At 37.0% G+C, this 26,631-nt stretch overlaps 1 protein-coding gene across 5 annotated transcripts in view; it reads left to right on the forward strand.

The window, feature by feature from the left end:
• The window catches only part of NPAS3 (neuronal PAS domain protein 3), a 644,607-nt gene that overhangs the window by 412,234 nt on the left and 205,742 nt on the right, over nucleotides 1-26,631 (forward strand). For all 5 annotated transcript variants that reach the window (XM_054400275.1, XM_054400276.1, XM_054400277.1 and 2 more), the window contains one exon: nucleotides 13,509-13,598. In XM_054400275.1, coding sequence (XP_054256250.1) covers nucleotides 13,509-13,598 — 90 coding nt within the window. The remainder of the gene's footprint in view (nucleotides 1-13,508; nucleotides 13,599-26,631) is intronic.

The raw sequence follows: 26,631 nt of genomic DNA on the forward strand, positions 1-26,631 counted from the left end.
GTTTTGGTTCGGGTTTTTTTGTTTATTTTGGTTGGTTGGTTTGGTGGCTTTCTTTTTTTGTTTGTTTTTGTCTGGTGTGTTTTGGTTTTGGCTTGGTTTGAGTTAATGTGCTGCTTTGCTTTTGGTTTTTGTTGGTGGTGGTTTTGTTGTTGTTGGTGGCTTCCCCCACCTCCCTTTTTTATTTTTTATGCTTTCCTAATTGGAAAAATCTAGGCCTACACTTATTGCATTATGTGAGTCTTCATAAGTCATTTTAATACTAGTTTTTTATATCAATGAATGGCTTGGTGACTTCATTGCAGGATAGGGAAGAGGCACAAGGAGCTTGTGAGAGCTGGACATTAGGAAAGACTTTTTCACAGAAAGAGTGGTCAGGCATTGGAATAGGCTGCCCAAAGAGGTGGTGGAGTCACCAAACCTGGATGTGTTTTAAGGTTGTTTAGATGTGGGGATATGGTTTTGGGGTGGATTTCACAGAGTAGGGTTAATGGTTTGACTTGATGATCCTGAAGGTCTTTTCCAACTTGAATGTTTCTGTGATTCTGAGAATTTTATTACCACACCATTCAGCTAGAAATATATGGCAAAATATGTTGTGGTTTCAAACAAGGATGCTTGAAAATTTTATACATCATGAATGTCCATCTTTTAGGGTCAAAAAAGCATTCTGAATTTCTAAGCAATCTGATATGCTTGTTTTATTTTCTGTTAAAAATGTAATCTAGAAAGAAAAATAGCCTGAAGTGCCATAGGAATTGCCTCAAGCAAGTTGAGTTGTACTCCTGCTAAGAATATTACTAGGCTGAAAATACTGTTTGGATTTTAAACTCTAGTCAGAACTCAAACAGTCTTCTCAGATGTAGAAAACATTTGCTATTATTTCTGTTGCAGTTATCATGTGTGTGTGTGCGCTTCTGCTCTTTCCCATCTGGTTTCAAACCAGAATCAGGGAAGGACTGATAAAGCATCGTTTCTTTTTCACTATAGTGACTGAAAACAGATTGAAGAAATTCAGATAAATGTCGGAACTCGTTAAGGCATGACCACTTAAATTTATTTATTTTAAGTTGGAAGGGTTGCTGCCAATTAAAAAAGGCAAATTTACATGCAGAAGTCTAACTATACTGCTTTCTGTGTTGTGTGTCAGGCAGCATGTTCATTTGGGCACAGTAAGAGAACAGAATCTGAACTGGAAAGACATTCACATAGCAGCATAAAAAGCACTGACAGCATCTAGTTGCTGGTTTGCTAGGACAGGGTTTAAACTAAAAGAGGGTAGGTTCAGACTAGACCTAAGGAAGAAATACTTCATGATGAAGGTGGTGAAACACTGGAACAAGTTGCCCAGAGAGGTGAGAGGTACCCAAGGTACCCCATCCCTGGAAACATTAAGGTTCAGGTTGGATGGAGCTTTGAACAGTCTGATCTAGTCAAAAATGTCCCTGTTCATTGCAGGGGGTTGGACTAAGTGACCTTTAAAGGCCCCTTCCAACCTAGGCCATTCTATGATTTTAATTGATTCAGGCTCAAGGCAGTTTTCCAGTCATTTAAAGAAATAAATGAAGAGGGGAAAAAAAAGAACAACTGAACAGAAGACACTATTGGAACAAATAAAAGGATGATTGAGGAAATTCTGGTTTGTATTTTATTTTTTTTTTGCAAAAAGGTTGAAGTTAAACTTGTGCTACAAGTTCTTTCATTGATGTTCCACAAGTAAGACTTGAAAGTGTGCTGCATTCCAGCTATCAGGAAGTCAGAACTACACTATAAAGATGCTCAGGTAACTGACAGTGGCTGCCTGCAACTTAGACAACTGAGCACACATGTAAGGCATTGCCTAGGATTTAGAAGAAGATACTGCTCAAGGCAGGACACAACTGCTGATACATGTGAGTTTTTAATGGAAGAGGAAGAAGAAAAACTTGGCAGTGGGAGCAGGGAAAAGTAAGTGCACTAGACGCACTGTATGTTTAAAGCATCATAGGAAGAAGAAATCAGAAATGTTGGCTTTCTCTGAGTGGTTCTGAGTAGCAGGAAAAGGGTGCCAGGGTTTGGCAAGAGGAGTTATATTGGGGAGTGCCTTCAGGTCTGTTACAAATTGAAGTGAAATGGATCCTAACAGTGCAAAACCATCACATCAGTTCCTGATCGGGACAAGAGATACAACATGTAGACTGTGGACAAGTGCAATAAATAGCATTAGGGTTGGCAGTGTCAAGACTATTTGGGACTCTTTGGATAGTGTGGCATGTGGACTATTGGCATAGCTACTGGACTTTGCTGTGTGAAGGAAGTCTGGAGCACCCTTTGGTGAGCAGGTTATTGGTACTTTGTGTTGTGTCTGCCCTTAAGGGTACATCATGATAGTGTGGCTGCACACTAAAGCCCTGTGGTAAAAATACAGAAGAACATTTTCAGATGGCTACTGAGAAACTGCTTTTAAAAAAAGACCAAGAGAATACTCTTGATTGAAACCTTGTGTTTCCAGCTTCTGCTGGTGCTGTATGGACAAATCATAATCCCCTCACTCCTCCCCAGCCCTAGAAAATAGGATTTTATTATGGAAATACAAACAGGCTCTTAATTATCACAGCAGTCAGAGGTGTCAGTATAATATATTAGCTTGTATTTAAAAAAAGAATATGAACTTTTTTTCACTGAAAGAGCTGCTCTGTGCTGTTGATATGCTGGAATTTATGCAGTGAGCTGGTAAACAGCAAAATCCGTACTTATCTTTACCTACACAGGCATTAGAGGTGAGCTCAAAAATACCCAAAACCCACCAAAAAACCTCAGAAGAAAACAAAACAAAACAAAACAAAAAAAAAAAAAAAACAAGGAGGGGGGAAGCACAGTTTTTCCTCATTGTCCTGTTGATGGCAGAGCTTACATGCACTTGGTCTCATATTCCAGCTGTGAAACAGGAGTAGAAGGTCAGCAACAATGGTGTTTTGTAGTGACAAGCTCAGTTCTTTCCTGAAATCATTCAGGACCAGACCTCCAATTCCATGAGGACAACTGATCTTCACATAAATGTGCATTCCCTGCTTTTGTGTGAAATGTGCTTCTGTAACCTCAAAACCCTTGATGGAAGTACAGCAACCCAGCACAGAGATATCAGCTTTACTGTGTAGAATGCAGATGTAGGGGAAGATTTTGAAATACTTCTGTTAATAATGAAGTTTCTAACTTGTTTGAGGAAGTTAATTGTTTTTCTGTTAGTCGCACATGTTCACAGTACTCCTGTGTTTCTCAGCCTTTCCTGCACATCTGAGCAGATGGAGACCAATTGTATGTGGGTACCAGGACAGCACAGCATAGTTTTCTGTAGATTTCCATCTTGTCCTCTGTTGACTTCTGTGTCTAAGACAGTGCAACCTGGCTGAGGCTATTTCAGTGCATTTGAAACATCTCTACTTTGTCATGTTTAATGCCATAGAAATTCGTAGTTCAGCATTGACTGCTGCACAGGCTCTCAGGTGGTCAGGTGTTCTTTATCAGTGTTTTCACCAAATTTGTAGGAATTGCTCTGAGACTTCTGCCCACTGTCAAATCTAGCAAACACCAGCCATGGATTGGAATGCTGTTAGCAGGACATACAGACAAAGACATGCAGAGGAAACATGCCTCTATTAGGTTATGTTTTAGTAACTAGCAAGTTCTGAATCATGCCAGTCCGGATTCTTCTTGTTTCAAAGGTCACAGGACTAAGGAGTCAAATAGCAGTAACAGTACTGGAGGCTCTTATGTGCTGTTTTTTACTGGAAAAGCTGCTTTAATTTAGCCCAGCTGTATAAGGGTCTTAGAAGACTTCATAGTGGACACCTGTGGAACTGCTTCGCACTCTCATAGGTAGAGAAAGAATTGGCATAGCAAATGCAACTCTTGCATTAGTACAAGAATTAATTAAAACTGGAGGAACTCTTAGCTGATTAGGACCAGGTTTGTCATCTTTTTATTATATCATGGGAAAAGAGGCTGAAGATAAGAGCATAAGTTTGGATTTTTTTTTCTGTGTATCTGCTAAGGGTCACAGTTAAGAAAAAAATCCAAACTGAATGGATTTGGGATTTGTTCTACTTTCTTATTGTCTGTAAAGTATTCTCAAGGTGTTCTTTCAAGAAGAGTATAAATCAAAATGATATGCTAGGCAAAGAACTCAATTTCTCATTCAGATCTATTTTGGTTGTCTCTGTTGCCATCTAATAGATTAAATATGCTAAACATAAGCCCCTCATCCTGTTCTTCCCTGAGCACAGCCTCTCTGCTTCATATATATGAAATTGTGTGATGCAAGTGAGAACACATGCACTCAGTTCTGGGCTAGAGATCTAATTCTAGCAAGCCAATTGTCAGGATCAATCACCAGAGCATCTGAGTACCTACTAAGTGCAGATGTTATTTTAAGAGTACACAAATTCTTCCCTATATTTTTTTTTCACCTAGGTTTTTTTGGTTTGTTGTTTGTTTTTTGTTTTTTTTTTTTTGGGGTTGGGTTTTTTTTTTTTTTTTTTTTTTTTTTTTTTTTTTTGACATTTGGATACCTTTATCTGTTTACTTTCACATAGAGCCAGATTGTGAAAGAAAGGCTGACCAATCAGGCAGATACAGTGATTATAAGATCAATTTGAATACATAAACCAAAATATTGATAGATAACACAGAAGGGCTTTAAAATTGCAGCTTTGGAAACAATACCATTCACAAACCTGATTGTTCCCACAGTCAGTTGTGCTTGGATAGGTGCTTCTACTTGCACAGTGTTCCAGTCAGGTTAAATTCCCATAGTCTCTTGCTGTGTGGTCTGAGGTGCAGGTGTGGAGACTCAGCCCTTCTGACAACTCTCCCTGTCGTAGCTCCTGCTACTGGGGGTCACCTTACTCTTTCAGTTTTGGCACTTGGGTAGTATATGTTGGTCAGGCACATACAATGGCAAGTCCTTTACTCAGGGCAGCACTTCTGGGGGCACAAATGCATATATGATTGGAATATTTGTGCCACCAAAGGGCAGAAACCCTTTGGTATTCAAACCTTATGTATCCAAAGCAAAGGCAGTCCACAAGCAGGTATACACTTAATCCTGACCTGAAGCAATCACATTCTCAGGGTGAAAACATATATCATGTAATCTCTGTATGATGTCTCATCCTAAATAGCTGTAGTTGATTGTATTAGGTGGCATGCAGTTTTTGGCATCATGATCTGCTGTCCAAACAGTCTGGAACCAACAGTAGGAATCCTATATAATTGAAGGGAAGGAGTTCATCAGGAATTGGCATCATAAAGATGAAAGGTCAGTGCTTTAATACACAACTCCCACAAAATTGAATTTTAATTAAGTGCAACAGTGTTGAATCCCTCCCTCAGGAGTCCTTTTTCTCTCTTTTCTTTGCAATAATATATATAGGTCTCCTCTCAGAAAAGGGAATAGCAGAGACAGAGTATAAATGTTCTGCCTAGTAAGATTTAAATAAGTAGTTTTCAGCAGTGGTTAGTATAGTATGTACTAATGTAAATCAGTGTTTTGTTCTAGTAGTGAATCATTTATAGAGAATAATGGACAATGAAAAATAGCATTTGTCAATGACAACAGCAGTTTTTAACCTGTTCTTTTGTGTGTGTGAACCAGTGGATCCCCAAAATTGTCTATTGGCAGTTTAAATACTCTGTGGTGAATTTAAGTCTGTAGACAGCAAGCTTACTTTTCTCAATTACCTTTCACAGCCTCTTGAAGCAGTTCAGGTTAAGTTGTTCAGAAGGAATAGTTCATGTTCCCCAGACTGTTGGATTGTTCAGTTTACAGTTTTGAGTAGTCAAAAGCTGAAATCAGTCACATGGAAGACCACAGATTGGAAACCACTGCTGTGGACACAGGGAATGTACACTTTACTGAACATCTTCTTCCAATAAAATTACTATAAAATTGTCTGCATGTCATGCAAAAAAATTACTTCCTGCCTGTCACTACTGGGTACTACTCACCTTCTAAAATATTTTACTCAGGAGAGGTAGCTTTCTCACCCTCAGAGAAAAACAGTCCAAAAGCTTTAACTTGTAGTCATCACACATTTAAAATCTTACTGCCAATGCAAGTTAAAATGACCTGTGCAGCCAGCTGACTTCAGCAAAGCTGACCCTGCACTGGGTAAAGCATCACACCACTTTTAACAAATATTTTAAGTCCCTCAGTGCACATGAGTGTGCCTTCTACTTGAAAACCTGCATGAAGAATTTCAGCAGTTTTGCCCAGCAATTTAGGTCAGTTAATCAAACAGAGACATAGAGGATATAGCAAAATAGTGCAAGTACTTCACCCAAAAATTTCCTGGAGATAATTAAAGATCATCTGGCTTCTATCATGTAACTCAGTTTTGTTGTTCTTATCTGCATTTTGGCATTGAGACAGTTGTCTGCATGTTGTGTGAAGGGGCTTGCCAAAAGAATATAAAAAATGATCCTATGATAAACTGGGTGCAGAATAAGTGCAAGCTGTCTGCCCTGAATTATTTTGTATTTTTGTCTACATTGGCAAGCCTCACTATTTTTGTCTTCTAATACCACTGCAATATAACTCAAGGATAGGTTTTTTTTTTCCCTGATGTGATACCAACTTTTCAGCAAGTCTAACAGCTTTCACGGTGTAGTTTCCTGTATGCAGTCAGGATGGTTTTAGGTTTTACAGCAATGCAGAAGGGCCTTCTAGGGGGGAAAAAATTAAAGGCAGAGATCCCTAAAAGTCATTTATTCTTTTGTACACACAAAAAATTTTGTCAAACTCTTAAACTCTGACTTATTTTTTTCTTGAACCCATGCTGCTTATAGATTTCTAATCTTTCTGTGCTTCTCAGGCTCATCTCTGATATTTGACACTTTTTTATCAGAGAATAAACCTGGCAGTACACTTGAAGAACCTGCCTGCCACCTTGAAGCATTATTCTTACCTCTAAACTTTTGTCCTCTACACTCTACTTCTGCAGTGGTTCTGATCTGGAACAAAATCTGTTTTTTCTAATCAAGTAGTAAATCTGCCTCTGCAAGGTTTTGCTGCTTCGGTTAAATAAACTCTGTTAAGTCTGGCAAAAGATACATCAAGGGAATTAGTAAACTTTTCTCTTCCTCCTTCATTTCTTGGCTTCAAGCTGTAGAGCAGACCTCATTATTATTGACACATTTATTTTTTGGCACTACTTTGTTGTCATAAATTGCATCCTGACCACGCAAGCAAAGAGCACGAAGATGGCAAATTAGGAAGCTGGCATCAAAGTCCATTCTAACCACATCCTTTGAGCTTGTCTTCTTACCTCATCTTTTTTTCACTGAAGTTATTTTGCTGCCAAATACATGTTGCTTTGTTGCCAAATACGTGTCATTAATTCAGAAGGAATCTATGGTCATGTAAGCCATATAGCCATTATGGTGGACTGTAATTGAAAAACATGATAGTGGTTTGAGGTTTGAAAGCAGGGATTTCTGTGTGTTTAATGCTGGAAGTTTTACTCAGTCATAAAAAGCTTGTAACCCAAGGAACACTGCAATAAATCCTCTGCCTTTTTGTTTTATTTGGGTGTTTGTTTTGTTTTATTTTGTTTTCTGCAAGGGACCAAAAATACTAAAGAGAAGGAATAAAGCTTTTAGAGATTTCTTTTTTTTTTTTTTCCTGCATGTCAGTAGAGGCTCAAACTCATTTTTACTCATGTATATCAAATACATCCCACATAAAATGCTATTTTCAGGAGAAATACTCCAGTTGTCTTGCAGTACTTAATTATGAAAGCCAAGGTCAAATCTTATACCTATGTAGTTGTATAAGTTTTTGTATGTTTCTTGGTGTTGCTGGAGGATATTACTCCAGTATCCGAACAGTTGGAGCATAGTAGATGTGCACTGGGGCTTTGAATCAGATTTCTGTTAGCCATCCTCTATGCCTATTATTTCATTTTAACCTCCCCATCCAAGAAAGGTTTGCCATATTGAAATGAAACTTCTTCATTGAGGTCTTTAGTAAATCATGTTGTTTTTTTTTTTTTTTAAGTCATGCTGTAACACAATAAGTAAATTATGCAATGATATGTGTATTATAACAGGGGGACTATTTTGACTGCATGCAAATGTCAATTGCATACAATCCTGAGTCTCTAAATAAAAGAAGAGTAAAATAGTTTTGCTGTTATTGAATGTTCTGTGTCTAATTGGTGACAGGCTTTGTCCTCAAATTAATGTTCAGCTCTGGTTATAATATCATTATGTCGTAACAGTGAAAAATTGTAATTAAGATGATCTGTTTGCCAGGAAAAGTTTAGCGTATCAATTAATCTGTTTTATCAGGGGGAGTATTCCCTTCCCCAGCCCCTATCTCCTGATCAGACCCTGAGCGATGGGAAAAACATCACAGATGCATGCTGCATTGGACAAAGAACACATGCCTGCATTTAAATCATGTATATCTTACTTTTTTACTGATGTAATTGTGAAATATGTTCTTTTTGCATTCATAATTAGGGGGTGGAACAGATGGTGAAGTCTTAGTTTAAAATAATCTGTCATTAAAATAACCTAGCCTACTGGTAATTCTTCACTCTAACTGGAGTTTAGGTCAGGGTAACAGGGTTTTTTGCAGCACTGGAATACACTAGAAAGAATTAGGGACTTCATGGATAGTATGAAATATGAGGATATTCTCCAGAAGGACACTGTAGTAAGACTGCAGCGAATTAAATTTGCCTGTAGTGGGAATATGCAAAAATGGCTGGGACAAAATTCCTCTGACAAATATAAATCCATTTAGTGCAATGCATTATACATTAGTGCATAGTCGGTCAAAGTGGTACAGTGGGTTTCATATCCTGAGAGGAAATAATCTCACTATTCTACAAATACTATAAAAGGCACTTAGTATTTTGGGTTAAAAACCTCTGCTTTACATTTTCATATTATTCTGATGTCAGAGGATATAAATTACAGTTATTGGCATTATTATTCAGAAGTGCTGTAGCTAGTGACTTTTTACATCGGAGTCTCACTTCCCTCGTGTCTACCACATTGACTTGCTGCTATGTGACAAAGGAAATCTTGTATCAGTCCTGTCCAGCTAGTTTAGAACAGTTTTCAGGCATAAGAAAACTGGCTCAATAAATCAGATACTTTGCATGTCTTTAAAGCGTTTATTTTAGTGTTTCCTCATCCTCCAACAGCTTTGAAGAAAGCATATAGATTTCAGCATGGTATTATGATAAATCTTCTCGAGGAGGGGCAAGCATTAACATTTGTGTCGGTTCTTTTTCATCTTAATCCAACCTTGGTTAATAATCAGAAAATTCTACATAGTGGGTAAGAAGATGTAATTAACCCTTTGACCCCAGAATCTTAATTGGCGCCTGTTGAAAACAGTGGGGCAGTTAAAAAAAAAAAAAAAGAAATTAAAAAGTAGCCTGTGGTGATTGAAACAGCATAATACATAATGGTTTTCTGAAATTAAAAGTACTAGGGAACTTCAGCTTTAATCACATTTTGCACAAACCCAGGAAGTGTAGGTTTAAACAAGAAGTTGCCAGTCTTCCTTAAATTGGATTGTGGTCTAAATTGGCATTTGGGGGTCACCCTGACCCTTTTTCAGCTGCCACACTAGATGGACTAAGACTGAGTTTATGACAGGCAACTTCATTTATAAAAATAAAAGCAATTAAGAATATTTTCCTGCCAGAAGACAGTCTACCTTTATATTCATGACCTCTGCTCTAACGAAAACAGGACATGTTATGAAAACTCAGCTTGCAGACCCTAGCTCTGCAATGTAGTTGATGATCACTGTGGAACATCTGAAGCAGAAATCCTACCTGCTTTTGAACTAGTGAAACTGTTCAGAAATTCTGGCTGGAAATTACACTGTGATGTTCATTTTAAAAGAGATATTTGAAAGCTAACTAAAGCCAGTACCCTTCTTGCTTTTTTATTGTTATGATTTTTTTTGTTGTTGTTGTTGTCCTTAATACTTCCAGAGATTTCTCATTAAAACAAAACTGTTTGTAAATAAGTAGTATACAATGGCATCACCCTACTTTTCCTCAGTGTATAACATAACCTCTGTTATGTTGTCTGCCACCTTCTGTGAAGCTGCTCTCTTGGCGTGCACAAAGGACATACGCTTTATGAAAAATTGACAAATTTCAACACGCATTACTTAAATAATAAATATTCATAAATAATACCTATGAATAACGAATGAGACAGTCCTTCAGAACTACTGTTTGACCTGTATAAGGAACAACAACACTCTCATTTCAGCCCTCTCCTACTGGTGGGAGGAACTGTCTTGCATTGGAAGGTGGCTCTTCGTCGCCCTATTTTTATTGTCAGGGTTTTTTTTTTAGGTACGAGGACTTGAGCTTAGTGCTCGGCACTTTTGTTTTAATGTCTTTGCATGTGGGGCATGGAAGTAGCTGTTTCATTAGCTGTTAATCAGTGGCTTTTTCAAAATACAATTACATGAACTTTCTGGGTTTACTCTGTTGAGCAAAATGCTGAATTTGGTCAGTGTTTGTACCCAAGCATAACTTCAGGGAGGTGGGAATTAAACAGAGGAAGAAGGACTGACCATGACTTAGTAGTCTCAGCATCATGAACTTACTTTATGATGTAGGAGGTGACTAATCACCCAAGAAGCCAAAGGAGTCGTGGGTATGCTGCACTGGCTCTGCCAGTCCATCAGTGGTGCCCCACCCATAGCAAAGTAGGAAGCAAAAGGAATGGTCTCCCAGAAAGAAAAATAAGGGTAAGGAATTAAAACTGCTTAACTGAGAGAGTCAAAGCCAATGGCATGGAAAAGAAGCAAGTGCTTACAATGTCTAATACTGCTCACTAACACTCTTCCCAGTTGCTGATGACTTTCCAAACTTTATCCATGAAGACTGAAATGTCTTTGTACAGGTGTATTGGCCAGAGATAGTTTTGTTTGTTTGTATTTTTCTAGCAGAATTGGTTTCAGTCAATTCCAAAAGAACGCTGAAGAAAACATATCTGCACAGTCAGTACTAAAAGCTTTCTGCAGACTTCTCTCATTAAGAGAGAATTCCTCTCAATTCCTAAACAAGACAATGTGTAGAAAAGAAGCAGGAAAACCATCAGTGACTCAGAGAATTTTTTGTTGCTGCTCTAACAAAACTCTGTAGAGATCTGCCAGATTTTTACACCGTACTGCACTATACTAAGCAGACTGGATCATAAATATGCTCCAACTACATGTAATTCAAGTAAAAGAATGAGGGGACCAAGAACGAGGGGACCACACTAAAAGCCAGGATATGTAAAAAGCTAAGACAAAAGTTTTTATGTGATGCACAAATAACTTGGTGACATTTCTTTCTTCAAGATATAATTAAGTCAGGATTCTGTGCTTCCCTCAAAGGAAAAACAAACCAACCCCCAACAAATGAAAAAAAAAAAAACAAACAAACCAAGACAAGAACATGAGATTGGAAAGAAACTTCTAGTAGGTTTGTTATTACCTACGTACCATTATGGATATTTCAAAGACTGTTCTGAAGCACCTAGGTACACCCTGTCAGACCCAGGAAAACCAATGACTGCTGATAGGTCGTTAGTCTGATTCAGTATGGCAATTTATTGTTGCTCGTGGAGAATGGTGTTCTAGCATGCACTTATATAGGTGCCCAGGGAATTAGGGTGATGGTTCTCAGTTTTATTTCTAACAGAGGATTAAATTTCCTCAAAAGAACAAGGGACACAGCATCAGGAAAACCAAAACCTTTAATATTTACTTTTCTGATCTTTTTGTGCTGGGGAAGGTGGCTAGGAGCAAAAGAAATATACATAGTGGGGGAGATCAGATGTGTAAAGGTTTTAATTCTCCTATTATGCATCTAAGTTTGAACTTTGCTGTTCCAAATTTTCCACCTGTTATTGATGTTAAAATTCAAGGAACTGATGTTAATCATTTGAAAAGAAATGATGATGATTTATAAGAGGCCATAAACGGCTTGCATAATATAAATGTTTTTGCATGAAGGAACTCTATGAAAATTTACATTTTTATTAATTCATAAATATAAATTAGAGTCTTTCTTTAATGCAGTGTCTTTAGTGGGGGTTTGTTTTCCAATATGTGGTTTATTATTTTTTAGAAAACACAGATTTTTGAGCTAATTCCACCACCTACTACATCAGAGAGAGGTGAACACTTGCTATAGACAGTTTCTGACCAGCAGCATGTTAGAAATTAATCAAGAGGCAGAAGGAGAAAAAAAAACAAAACAACACTCTTCTGTATTTGGAAAGGAGTGAAATGATTGCATGACTTGGTCATCATATAGCTCCATCAAATTTATTTGCATCTCTTATTTTTTCTTCCAAGACCAAGCTGATCTCTCAAATGCTAGTTATAGTTTTACTTTACATGTATCTTTCTCCAAAGAGGATATTTGAGATGGGATTTTTTTTTTTAAATTGTTTCTTGTTGATCCCAGCACTTGGGTTTTTTCTTATTTTCTGAGTGGTTTTAGCATTTCTAATTAATGGAATTTCATAATTTTTACTTTTGCAATAGTGAAAGCTTGTTTGCCCATAAGCAGCCTCATAAAAAAGCATAAAAGTAACAGCACGTATAGTTTACGAAAGGCAGTTTCTCCCTAGTGAAGACTTGCTCTTATTCCTAGAGATGTATTTCCATCTTGATGTGCAGTGATTTACTCTGTGTGTCAGTTTAGAATATAGTCCTTTGTTTATTGATTGCACTCATGTTTCAAAAGGTAGGCATTAATCTGTTAGTTGTATTCTGATTTTTGCAGTTGCAGTGGAAATCCCTTCAAAAATTAGAACCTGTCAAAGTAAAATCTGATCTAGAGTTTTATACCAACAGGATGAAATTAATAACATTTCTATAGACCTAAGCTGTAAACATATTTGACAGTAATCTGCTGATTGGCTTTGTTTGTTGTCTCACAAAAGGAAAATGGGGTGGTGTGTGTGTGTGCGTGCATGCTCGTGTGTGTGTGTAATCCTCAATTAATTAACAAATTATTGAGGTCCGTAGTGGTTTGTATGATGGTAGGATTTTATTTTCTCTTTTTTTTTTTTTTGAAGTGGAAATTCTCTGCTTTGATTCTGGGGGGAGAGAGGGGGGAACTTCTTACATACCGTTTGGTTGGAAGGTTATTTATTTTCCTTATTTATTTATTCTTGTAAAATAATGGAATAACATTTTGTTTTTCTATATTTCTGCTGTCATGCAAATGAGATAAATTTTAAACAGTATTGGCAGATTTAAGCATGTCAATAAGTCCTTGAACTTTGGAATATACTCATAGTCTATTTGTTAATATAGAGACAGAATATAAAGGAACTGTCTTAAAGATTCAGATAAAAAATATTCTTGTAGAAATCAGAACATTTTCCTCAATTTGTTCTGTGTTGCCTTTGAATCTCTTTCTATCCAGAATTTAGAAATTTTTATTAATCTATTCACTTTTTTTTTTTTTATTCCCCTTACTCTGTAGTCCCTGGATGGATTTGTATTTGCACTAAATCAAGAAGGAAAATTTTTGTACATTTCAGAAACTGTCTCCATCTATTTAGGCCTGTCCCAAGTAAGTATGTGCTTTCAATCCTAGAACATAATTGTGTATGGCTTGTTCTTCTCTTTATAGTTTTTAAAGAAATATTTATTTGGTTTATGTTTTTGTTGCATGGATTATTGAATGAGTTATTTAATTTTGCATCTGCTTCGTCTTGAGAAGTCATTGAAAAATGTACCTCTCAGGATTGGACAATGAGACAAGACAAACTTGTGCGTGAAAAGTTTTTGCCATGAAGGATCATTATTAATTTATTGAGAACAAATGAAGTTTCTTCTCTCAGTTGTTTTGAACTTTAAACCTCTATACCTGATAGGAAAGGGACACACTAATAGTACTTCCCTTGTGTCCTATTACTGGATGTTTATGGAGTACCCTGCATTATCCAGGGAGCTGACACGATGACAGGGAGTCATTTGGAGTCAAGAAATGCTGAAAGAGACCATTAAAATGTCTTGCAGGGAGGGTTCCAACAAGGACATGTTTTGCTGCTTTCACAAATGCTCACTAGTATGAAAAGACAAATTTATAAAATATAATTGTTTAGTTTTTAGTTTATTTTTTTATGTATATGCAGACAACTGTTTTGCAAAGATTGAAAGGCAGGACAAAAGTTGCTTGTTGATGGACATTCCTAATCCTGCAGCATTCAGAAACGTTTAGGAAGGATAGCTTCTGTCTGCTTGTACTTAAAAATGCAGCAGAAAGATTTTGCTTTATGATTTTCAGAGTAGGATAATCTACTTCTGTTGCAGTCATCCTGAGGAGAAAAATAAAAAATGGAGATAGTATTTATTTTAGGTCCTTTAAATTAGGACCCGTTCTGCTATGAGGAAGCAACTATTAGCAGTGGCAACTGTCAGTTCTGCTGTGCCCCAACAACAATGAAATGGGAAAATTCAACATTTGTTGCAGAAAAAGACTAATTTAAAATATTATCTGCTGAGAATCTGAATAGAGGTTCATTAACTCCTCAAAGAACATGCAAGCAACTGTCTGTAATAAGTTCAGTAATTGTTATTTTGTGCTGGCTTTAGCAAACCAAATGATGGAAATGGAAGCAGAGCTGTTTCTAACTCATATCAGTATACTTGTCTCTCATTAAAGTCCCTCATTTTGTAATAGACTTTAATCCATGCCTTAATCTGTTTGGGAGTTAGTATCAAGAACCTCAGATTTTGAAATTGGTGCGCCACCATGTTGCTAATACAGTAAAGAATTGGAACTTTAATGTTTATTATTGTCTCATGCTCACATTAATCTGTTTTATGCATAGTATCCAACAAAGTTTAATAAGCCAGTAAAGAAGAAGGATGGATAATTAGTTTAAGCAGGTAAATGCTAATTAGGAAACTCCTGAAAGGCATCCATTATACACTAGCTTAAAACAAATTTTACAGCCCTGGTTAGTGGTGTAATCCAAATTCTGTCAAGGCAACTGCATTTTCTGTAATTGAGATGTGTATGTTTGCTTTGCATAACAGATGGCTCTGTATGCTTAGACTGATAGCTAGGAAAATAATAATTGCATTATTCTGGCCAAAAGAATATTAGCTCTTGGGTTTTGGCCATTTCAGTCAGTCCTCCTGCCAGCACAGCATATGCACATATATGGATTGGATTTTCAAGGAAATTGATGCATCTGGAATAGTGTGGCCATCTGAAATATCATCTGTTCAAGAAAAATTTGGCTTTAACCCTATGCTAGTCTCTTGTTAAAAGCATTTTCTGCCACTGTCTTTTTAACTGTAGGAGTTGGTAAATCTTTCTTTACCCTGAGCTTGCATCACGTTGTCAAGACTTTACACTTCATCGTAATTTCCATATACATTTCAAGCAAGTGTTCAAATAAATACAGCAATTGTCTTTGTATGTTACAGTATTTGTTATGTCAGGACAAACACCTCCTTGCATTCAGTGCTGGAACTGTTGATGGAAAAATCACCGACATTTAGAACCAGGACTGTGGATTTTAATACAATAATAGATGAAACCTCCCGAGCTCTACTAAACTATCTGTGATTTTTTTGCTGTTCTTCTCTTCCATCTTTATGGTGACATTTTGTATGGCACAGACCTACTGTGTTTATACTTTTAATATATTATTCTCTTGGTGTAATGTTATATAGCTAGGTCTCTTAATAATGACAAAAAGAAATTCTGTAGCTACTTGTTACGAACTCACTACTCAAAGGTTGCTGCAAAAAATATTAGCAAGAATCCCTGTGAAACAATTTCTGGAACTATACATGGAAATGCTGCTGTTTGTACTAAAACAGCCTTGAAATACTCGTGAATTCTGAATTTCTGGAATGGTGCTATGTGATATATGTGGTGTTGCATTTCTTGCACTGCAGGTGAACACTGATAGGTCTGTCTCCTGGTACTCCCCAACTATATAGAGAATCTCCAGGTAATTTTGCAGTGCAGAAAGTCTGGATGTACATTATAAGCATTTTTATTTGAATCATCTTCTTGAAGTGCTGACTCTGAAGTCTCATTTTCTAGTCAAATGGCTTCTTAGAGATGTCATCCTTGTTTGGTTGGGCTTGATTTTTTTTTTCCTCTTTTTTAACTGGGATGCATGGAAATAATGTACAATATATTTGGTACTCACAAAGCAAAATCTCATGTCTCTTAGCTAAAGGAAAATAGTTCTTGTGCTGAATCTCAGCAGGTGAAAACAGTTCATCATAGAACCCATTTTTTTGTATTTTGAACACTGAGAGTGAGTGGTATAAAACAAACAAACGCTGATGTTCTAAGGTAGCTGCAGTTCTAGTAATAAAGAAATATGATAAAAAATTATCTTGGGAGGTGGCTTGGCGATAACAATGAAGTTACTCCTGACAAAAACAACAATATATTTGAAAAGTAAACCAAAATTGCAGTAAATACACTTTTGACATTACAATGAATGGACCTTGCTTATAGATACTCAGATGCTTCGAACACTTTATCTTCCAGCTAATGCTATTCAAGAATTGTGAGTTAGTTTAGCAGATGTAGAACATACTGTGTAATTGCCATTAGAGAACAGAGATGCGTTTCAAAGTAGAGGGAAAGACAATGAGTTAGCTGAAAACAGTGAAAGAAGGAAGAGAATAAAAGCAATAGGTGCAGACCAAAATTTCCCAGTCATATCCTCAGTCTGTACAAACTGTCATAGCTTAATTATACTGGGGGTAAGATGAAATATCCAGCATACTTTGCAGTATTCAGTAGTTTCAGGAACCAGTTCAGGTACTATTTGTTAGCAGACCCAGGCATGTCTAGAAATCTGTAATACAGCCAGGATTTCTTCCCTGGGCTGATAACATGACCTGTGATGATGTATCTTACCCTTTTGCCAATACAAGCAGGTTTTGACATTGCACCTCTGTAATGATGGAAAAATGTTTTGTCTTCGTATACATCTATCCTCTGACATTCTCAAGTCAGCAGGTAATTTCTGCTATCAGGGTAACTGCCATCTTTTTGAATACCCAGTCCCTGATGTCCTTTTAGAAATAGTATGAGATTTCAAAAGTAGATGGCTGAAATGAGTCATCATATCTGGACATTGAAGAGGCACTTGAATCACTCCTTCAGGCACTTATAAGTCAGTATCAGTGCTTACCTAAGAGATTTCAATTCCTTTGCAAAGTCTCTGTGTTTGAGACTTAGGCCAAGAATGTGCTGAAACACAAATATTAATAAACAGGGAGACAACTCTATCCAGAACAGAGAACAGAGTTTTCAGACATAGGAGATTTCAGGTCCATGAAAAATATTATGAGCTGCTAAACTCACTAAGATCCTTTTGCTTTCAGGAAACAAGTTCTTAATCATCTCTCACTAGCAGTGGTACTCAACAAGGCAATTATGCATTGCTTCCCCTCTGTGAGGGGTAACACTCACCTCTGTGTGAGGTCCACAACCTTAAAGTAAAATATTTCTTACCTTTGCTTTTACTTGTTCAGGACACAGAGCAGGTTTGCAAATTGGCCTGTTAAAAAGAGAGCTCACTAAAAAGGAGTAGTGCAGCTGCAAGCATAATAAGAGATAATAGAGATGCAGAAGGGGGTGGGGGTGGTGAAGAATAAATCGTTGAGATTGTTGTCCTTTCAAAAACAAAGCAGACAAACCCAACAGGTACATTACATGTGTGCTGTGTTCCTAGCAGCGTAGCCTACCTTCTTATTTTGGCTTTCTGTGCATTTGTTCTATGAAATGGCAAACAAAATTATAGCTACAGCACACAAGTACAAGGTCAAATAAATGACAGTACTCAGTCTATTTGTGAAGCTATTCTGAAAAGGAACCATGGTGCCAAATGTGGTTTATTTGAATAATAAAGAAGAATTAGATTCCCCTGATAACTTGGCTGAGGGCCAATAAATCACTGGAGGTTAAGAATGCTTTGCAACTGCTATGTATTTCTTTTGCTTTTAGGAAGCACAAACCCCAACTACTGTGCTCTACCTGTTTTTCAATGCAAATCAAGTTGAAGTTAGTAGATTGTTAAAGGGTTCCTTTTGTACTATGTTTGCTTAAAAAATAATATAAAGCAATCTTGACACTTGCATTCATTCTGTGAGGTCTACCTTATTTTTTCCTCATACCGTTATTTAAATGAAATATTTTTTTTGAAAATCCAAACAAAAATAACAACAAAAGCCAGAAACTTCATAGGAAAACTACAATTAAAAAAACCCAGAAATCTAGATAATAACCAACTGAGAAAAGAGCTCCTTTCTTCTTCTTATTGTCATTGTTTTAGTGTTCTGAATTCAAATACTGCCACATAGAATGATCATTTCTGGTCATATTAGTGCACTAGCACTGATAATTTTTCAATAGTTTGCCCTCTGAAAATTAGCTAAAAACCTGGGAAATTCTTTGCTGGTCATGTGTTTTTAAAAGAAGCTTTTTTCCTTAATGTTCTACATAAGAAAGTTCATTTAATCTTATCTTTTATGCTAAAAGAAGTAAGCGAGGGAGGAGCTCTATTGAAATAGAGTGGCTCTGAGGATTTTGAGAGCAGTTAGAAAATCTAAGTATCAAAATAATTCAGAAACAGTACAAGGCACAGTGGCACATTATCAATTTACAACATTTAAATTGATAAATGCTTGGTGGTGAAGGCCTACAAGGGCACTTTGAAAAGCAAATAGCGACCTGGTGAAGAAATTGATTTTTCCCCCCTGAAAATGACTGCATGATGCATCATTTGACTGCATGCTGTCCAAGTGCTTGACAGAGATAATCTCAGCAATCCCACGGGTGACCTTATCGTTCTCACCAGGGCAACTTTGTCTAGGTTCTGACTTTGTGCATGTCAAGGTTTCTTCAGGCAGGATCCTTAGGGGGAAAAAGTTCCTCTGTTCGATCCAGATATTGAACCACTCCTCAAGGCGCTCCCCCACACCCCCCCAAAAAAGCAAGCTTGTTTCTTTTCTTCATAATTATGAATGAACTGAACAAGAGAAAATATCTATAGACACAGAATCTTTGCTGAAGCCATTATTGCCTTTTCACTGTAGCTTAGATTAGCTCTTAAAGGAGAAAGGATACCTGCCATTAGAGGTTATCAGACACAGCTGAAAGGCTCCAAAATGTATGGCACTCTTCTACATAATAGAAATATCCTTGCCTGCTTCCTTTCTCCCACTCACTGTTTGCAGTATAATTTTGCCCAGGAAAAGATTTTGCCATTGTCACAATATTTCACATCAGTGCCCAATACTTTTTCCTTTCTGCCTGTTATTTTTTAAAAACACTATCACAACCCAAGAACTTTTAAGACAACTCAAGTGCAAATGACAAGCTGACAGAAGTCCTGAACATCAACATCAATATGCATAATTTTGCATAGACACTCTGTAGCAACCTTCACTGTATGGTCTTGAAGAGATCCAAAGCACTTAGCCCATTTTATCTGGTGATTACAGAGCGGGTTTTGTCTTGCACAGAGGACTATATTGCCCAGACTGTGAACAATAAAGGCATTTCAAGATTCACAGGATTTTTAAAAGTACTTTGTATCATGAACAAACTGTTCTTCACGTGCAGTTAGTAATTCTTAATTGTAATTACTGATTAGCAACCTATTGAAGGCAGCGAACGTTATGCTCTGTTTGGTACCCCAAAGCTGCTCTACCCACTGCCTTTGACACCCACAGTTCACCATATTCAACCTCTTTTACCTCTTTCTTTCATCCACAACATTAATTCTGAGTGAACAAGACGTGCTTCCTTGCTTTTGACAAGATTTGCTGCAGTCTCATGCGACAAAAACCCAACACTCATTCCAGATTCAGAAAGTAGGATTTATAACAGCATTTTAATTTAATGTTGGATGTCGAACATATAAAGAGATCACAGTAGTACTAGAGCTGAAAATTGATGCCTTTTTTATTAGTGTCCTCTCAGAAGTGGGTGAGCCGCTGTTTGTGCAATGGAGCACAGAGCACCACAGTCAGATGAATGAGGATATGCTATCTGCAAGGAATCATATTTCAAACCACTGTCTGCTTCTATTGATGTGCTCAGAGTTGAAAGGTTATGCTAGTAAATGCCATCAGAATTCTCAGCATTAGAAAGCTGTGGAATAATCCGCTGACTGTCACTTCTGTACTCAGTCCAAATGCAATATATAGTGATGCTTTACTGATTTTTTTTTTTTTTAACTTCAAATTAAGTTATTGTTACTGATCTCATTGTTTTGCTTATTTTTTTTTTAGTGTGTTTAAATACTGCCAGCAGTATTGTCTTATAGGCTTCACTGAATATAGCTCTCTGTTGAGTTAACTAAAGGAATCCAGGATGTCATTTTACATGAGAATCATGTTCCCCTTATATATTCTTTTGAACATATTTTACCAGCCATTGAGGCTGAAACATTGAAAACCTTTATGCAGAAGGGATTCTCTAGTTAAAATGAATCATGCAGATTCTCCATGCAATAAAATATAGCCTCATTGGTTTAATGCTTGAAGGCTGAAGACTTTTCATGTCACTTAATAATTTCTAGCATTTGATGTTAAAAATAAGATTTTGATAAGGTATTTTCACTGCAGTTCCTAACTCCTTCCAGTACTAAATAAGATTGAGAACATTAGCAGTCAAGCCATTTGCTTTCTGGTGATTGCAATGTTTTCAGATTGTTTTAAGAAAAATGTCTGGGGAAAATGGTTAAGACAATTTAACTATTCTACATTTATCTTTCCTATTAAAGCAAAGACAAAGAGTTTTCCTAAATTAACATTCCTATTATACAAATTAGCTACAGAGTAGCTTGGTATCTTTTTTTCTTTTTTATATTGCAACATATTCATGTGGAAGTTGGAGAATATTCTATATATAGTCACTTAGTAAAACAAACAGCTGTGGAATAATTGGAGGAGCAAAACAGATATGGTAGGAAACATACACATTTGGCATAAATATAATTTTCCCTGCTGTCCTGGCACCTTAGACGTGTTTGTGGTGGTGGGGGAATAGAAATAAACGAAGTATTTAACTTTTAAGAGTAAGGTCAAAAGTAATTCTACTGGTGAGTGATCAAAGTTTCCTTTAAAAAATAATTATTAACTTTTGATTAACAGTAAGAAAATATGCTTTTGAATGCTTATAAGATGAACTGATTCTAAACAGTGATTTTTCTTTTGCATCTGTACTTGAGTCAGGGCAAGTGAAAATCCTACCTCTAATAGTGTGTGATGTATTAAATGGTTTAGGATTTGCAGCAGTGAAGCAGTACAAATTCACTCAACAGAATTCCCATTGCAGGCATTTCAGAAAGGGTGGCTCAGGCCACAAAAACTGAAGGGTTGGCTTAAGGTTATGAAATAAATAAAACAGTGCCTATGTGTATTAAAACCACAATCACTGGATGGATCTTGGCTAAAAATAACCCTGCAAAAATCACAAAACTGAGATCAGATCAGTGATACCTTCCACTGCAGATCTTCACTGTCAGTTCCACCAGTCAAGCTAAGGGGTTGCATATGAAAGCACAGATCAGGAACAAGCTGTTTGGAACAAGGATAGGAGTTGCATCTTCATCTGGGTTTGCAGCATCGTGTATTATTACATCCTTGCTCAGGGCTTCACTAGCTCTATTTTCAGTCAGAGTTAACAGAGGAATCCTCTTCAGGCAAGAGAGAGTTGGTAAGGGAGGAGGAGCATTCTAAATTCTGTGGAGAGTGCAGGCACTGAAGAGTCAGTGTGTGATCTAGCCAAGAGAACCTCCAAATCAAAGGCTGATGGTGCTTAATGGCCCAGGTTTGTAGTGAAAATTCAAGCCAATCATATCCATGTGCTGTTGTTCTTTCAGTGCTAATCTATATTCTTTTGTCACTCCCCATTCATCTTCAGTGTTAAAATAGACTTATGCTGCCTTAGCATTTTAACCTTGTATTTCTTTCTGGCATTTGAATCAGGATGCCAACCATGACATCCTCTACCTCTGTTTCCAAGGGCTGACACCATCTTCCTGGGAAAATTACAATATGAGAGAGAGTGTGCTCAGATGGGTTTCTACATTTGGTGGACAGAAAAAAAAAAAAAAGAAGAAAATTCATTAGGCTTACTGTGAAGCCATGCTTTATCTTAGTTGCTCAGGTGAATTCCTCAACAGAATTGACATTAAAAGTTTTTTTCTGCTATTTGCTCATTCCCTCAGATCTACTTGCATTAATACTGAGTAACTCAGCTCCCCTTGGAAGTTATTTACTTTTTGTTCTCATGGCATTGCCACAGAGGTACTCTCTGCAGATGAATTCTTAGGAGATCCAGTTTAATGCCTTGTTGCAACCTATGTCATCAGGGTCTGCCATCAGTTCCAGCATGCAGCATGCTCTAGCAGCACTGACATAGCCAAAGCCAGCTGTGCAGCAGAGAGGTACTTCTGCTGGCCACCAGATAAGACAAAGGAAATCTAGGACTACATTTTCCCTTTCAAAGGACAGGACCTCAGATATGGCAAAAGAGTGAAGTGATAAACCTCCTTTGCCCAGGGTTAGAATTGTAAAGCAGAAAGCAAAGAGAGTAAGTATCTTCCTTCAGCAATGAGGGCATATGTCTAAGAGCAAGAATTATCTTCTCCAGTGACAGGAAGCATGCGTGTATGTTGGAGGTGGGGGATATCAAAATAGTGTAAGTGTGACAAACAAAATACCTCTCTAGTGTGAGCAGGCAGGGAAGGGAAGGCAGAGGAGAGACACAGCACACTGCCCCTACTCAGCAATTGGGAACCAGACCCATGACATGCTACTGCTTCCTCACCAACCAACATAAATGTTGCCAACCCTTGAGATTCAGAACACATGCACCAGCATCAGCACAATTAGTAAGATTGGTTCCAAGTTATTAGGTATATGAAAATAGTATTTTAAAGGACTTACTAACATTCTGGGGTTTCTGCAGCCTTTGTGCCCTTACACTTACTACCCTTCTTTATCCATTGGCTCCTGTGAATGCTCAAAGTTTACTTTAAGAGATATTCTGAGCCTTCTGAGGAATATCACGATTCTGCAGACAGGCTTTTGAAGATACAATCAAACATGTGGTTGGCAATAAAACTGTGAGCTTTGGCAATAGTAAAATAGAAAAGGGAAATACTGGCTCATTTCTTTGGGTGAATGGGATCACATAGATCTATAAACTAATATGGTGTATCCTGCTCATACTGCATTCCAGATCATAGAATCATAGAATCAAGAAGGCTGGAAGAGACCTCAAAGATCATCGAGTCCAACCTGTCACCCTAAACCTCATGACTATCTAAACCATGGCACCAAGTGCCACGTCCAGTTCCCTCTTGAACACCTCCAGGGATGGTGACTCCACCACCTCCCTGGGCAGCACATTCCAATGGCCAACCACTCTCTCTCTGAAGAACTTTCTCCTCACCTCCAGCCTAAACCTTTGCATTAATAAATCTGACCTTCAACTAATAAAGTGCATGACAGAATTATTACCTATCTTAATTTATTTTGTGTTTAAGTTTCTGTCTTTGGGTCTTTTGGGTGACAAGAGTATTTCCTAGGCATGGTGCTGCTGAATTAGGATGGAGTCGGTGTAGTCTATACCTCTTCATACTGCATTTCAGAAAGGTATCTCTTTTGGGACAGCACTTATTCATGTGCAAGTAGTAAATACAAAGCTGTATACATTCCTGGCTTTCCTTGAATGACAATGGAGCTATCCACGTGTTCTTCTTGAATTTCTTAGTATATGCATAAGAAAGACATGATGCATATTGTAAATGTGTCTCTTCTGCATATTGAGGCAGCATATATGAGCCATGACTTCAAGTCTGTAAGAAGAGATGCTTCCTTTTTTAGAACTCATTAAAGCAGTTGGAGGAACAGTAGCTTTCCCTCCTGTGTTTGTTTCTCCTAGCCTGACATGAGCCTGATCTATAGCCTGGAAGTCAATGAATTGTTCTCATTTTGCCCTGTAACGTTGTCATTATGAACATGGTGCTTATGTTACACTGGGAATAATGAGATTGTTTGGAAGTTATTGATCAGACTCTTTGTCCCCATAAGCAACTAGTACTTTGAATAAAAGCAACAATTTGATTGCTTTTGTTTTGTTCCTTAAATTAGTTATAAATTGGTAAGATGTTTTAAAATATTTTGATCATGCGATAGCTTGATTTCTTCACCCTATATACAGATTGAGTTAACGTGAATCAATATTTGTTACTGCATTTTAAAGGATTCCTACATTAATTATAAATGCTATATACTTTATTTATGGTAACTTTATTTGTTCTGTAGGTGTGGTAGTGTCTAACCACTGAGAAAGATGCATTCCAGAGACCTGACAATCTTCAAGCTCAGAGCGGCTGTCTAAAACACTGTAGTGGAAAACTCTTTCTGTTGTGCTAGGTATACATTTGATTAGTTGCATGTTTGGGAGGACTGAGCAATTACAACATTTTTTTATTTTAAAGCCATCTGTTTCCCATCTTCTTCTGATTCAGTCTGCCTTCCTTGTTAGCTTCCAAATTCAGTTTTGATGTATTGTTACTCAAGTGTGCAGTGCCTTCTCATCAGAAGGCAATCCATGGGAAGAATTGAAAATAGAAAGCCATTCAGTCACTGGAATACAAGTTTCTAGAGAGAACTCTACTGAGATGGGCTTCTCTTTCATGCTCTTTGCAAGTTTAAGGATTTATCTTTCCTGAATTTTGGCAGAAGTGGGTCTACAGATATTCCATACGCTTCAAACTGGACAACCTGGTGAAGGCTATTCCAGATGTTTTGTTCAGCTAAATCAAAGCAGGTTTCTTAATACTTGTTCTTTTCTCTTCTTCTTTTTTTTTTTTTTTTATATCATTACAGTTGTCTTGGTTTATATACACTTGTGACTGTGAGGAAAGATCTTATGCTTGTGATGGAAGACCACTGAGATATACAGATGTAAAACAAACTATGCTTATTCCATTCCAAGTCAATAGGAGCTATTTAACTGGTATAAGTACATTAGTGGTGTAACTAATTTAGACCACAGTGTTGCTACTTCTGACACAGGTCCAGTCTGTATTCTCATGATGTGATAAATCCCTGCACATCAGCAAAATCTGCAGCCTCCCTAGTGAAGATGCAAATTCATGTGAAATAATAAATGAAATTGGAAAAAAAGCCCAATTATAAAAATGTGACTTTTACAGCTCATTAATTAAATTTGACATTGCAGGGTTTCAAGAGATTAAGAAAGGACACTGCTATTTTATTATGTTTTGAAACATTTTCAATGGAGCAGACAAGAAAATCATGTAATTACTGGAGTTCATTCAACTCTTTAGTGAAAAAACAAGGCTTCAATCTTAAATAGCATTTGTAGAAATTAAAGAAGCTAAACTGAAGATCTTTCCAAAATGTCACAACTGCTTTGTGATACTAGATGATGTGGACTACCCCTTCATTACCATCTAGAACACCTGAGAAGGTGCTGTGAAAATCACGTAGTGTCTTTTTAAATAACTGTAAACCTCAAAGATTTTTAAAGGAGATTATACAGACACACTTCTATTTGCTCCTTTGCATCAAGTTGTTGACATGTGATATTCTTTATTATGGTATTAGCACCCATGTCACAGCAATATCAGAATTAGCATATAAACAATCAGCATAGTGGAATGGAAGGATAAAATTCAGGGATTATTATTATTATTATTATTTTAAATAAAATGCTTACCTCTCCTGAAATGCAAATGTTTATTCCATGTGTGTATAATTATAATACTCCCATGATAGGTGATAATTTTCTGATTCTCTTTTATAGTCTCATTTAACTCGTATTTATTCTCTTGCATCTGTGGTCTTCATTCAACACTGGACGTCTTAGTGAGCTGTAATACAGGGGTTTTTTTGGTTTTAACCTTCAAAGGAATTTAGTTGAGCAGATGCTACATTGAACTAGTCAGAGTAGAAAGGAAATTATATGGCTTTTAAAGGGCACATCTAGCATATCTACTGGGCTAAAGTAATTCTGGCAATGCTTCAAAGGATATAACTTTTGATGGTAAAGTAGGTAGGCTACAGAATGAAATCACATATGGCAAGCTGTCAAAGTCTTCCTACACATTCAGTACATTTATATAAGTGCAAATGGATGCTGCTTAGATGGAGTCTCGAGCAATTTCCTGTTAAATCTGCTCTAAGATTATCTGATATTATTTGGCTAAATTATCTGTGCAAAAGCTGAAGACAACTTTTATGATCAAATATTTAGAAATTAGGGGTTTGTTTTGTTGGTTTTTTTTTTTCCTTTTTGGCAGATAATCTGAAATATGAACTGCAATTGTATGAACACTTGAAAGCAAAGGGCTTTCAGTAATAGCAATTATATCAAAACAGGGATAATGAATTGCTGTATAGCAGCTTGAAGAGGACGTATTTGTAGGTCAATGATGTCAATAGCTATAGTTCTCATAGACACCTCAGCCTTACCCTTTTATTCCTTGCTAATGCTAAGCAGACACAGTTTTAACTTTTAATGAGAGTGGTGACTATAAGAATCTCATTTCACAATGGAAAGGAATGAA

Source organism: Indicator indicator, chromosome 4, assembly GCF_027791375.1.
Source record: "Indicator indicator isolate 239-I01 chromosome 4, UM_Iind_1.1, whole genome shotgun sequence".
In the NCBI taxonomy this organism is placed as follows: Eukaryota; Metazoa; Chordata; class Aves; order Piciformes; family Indicatoridae; genus Indicator; species Indicator indicator.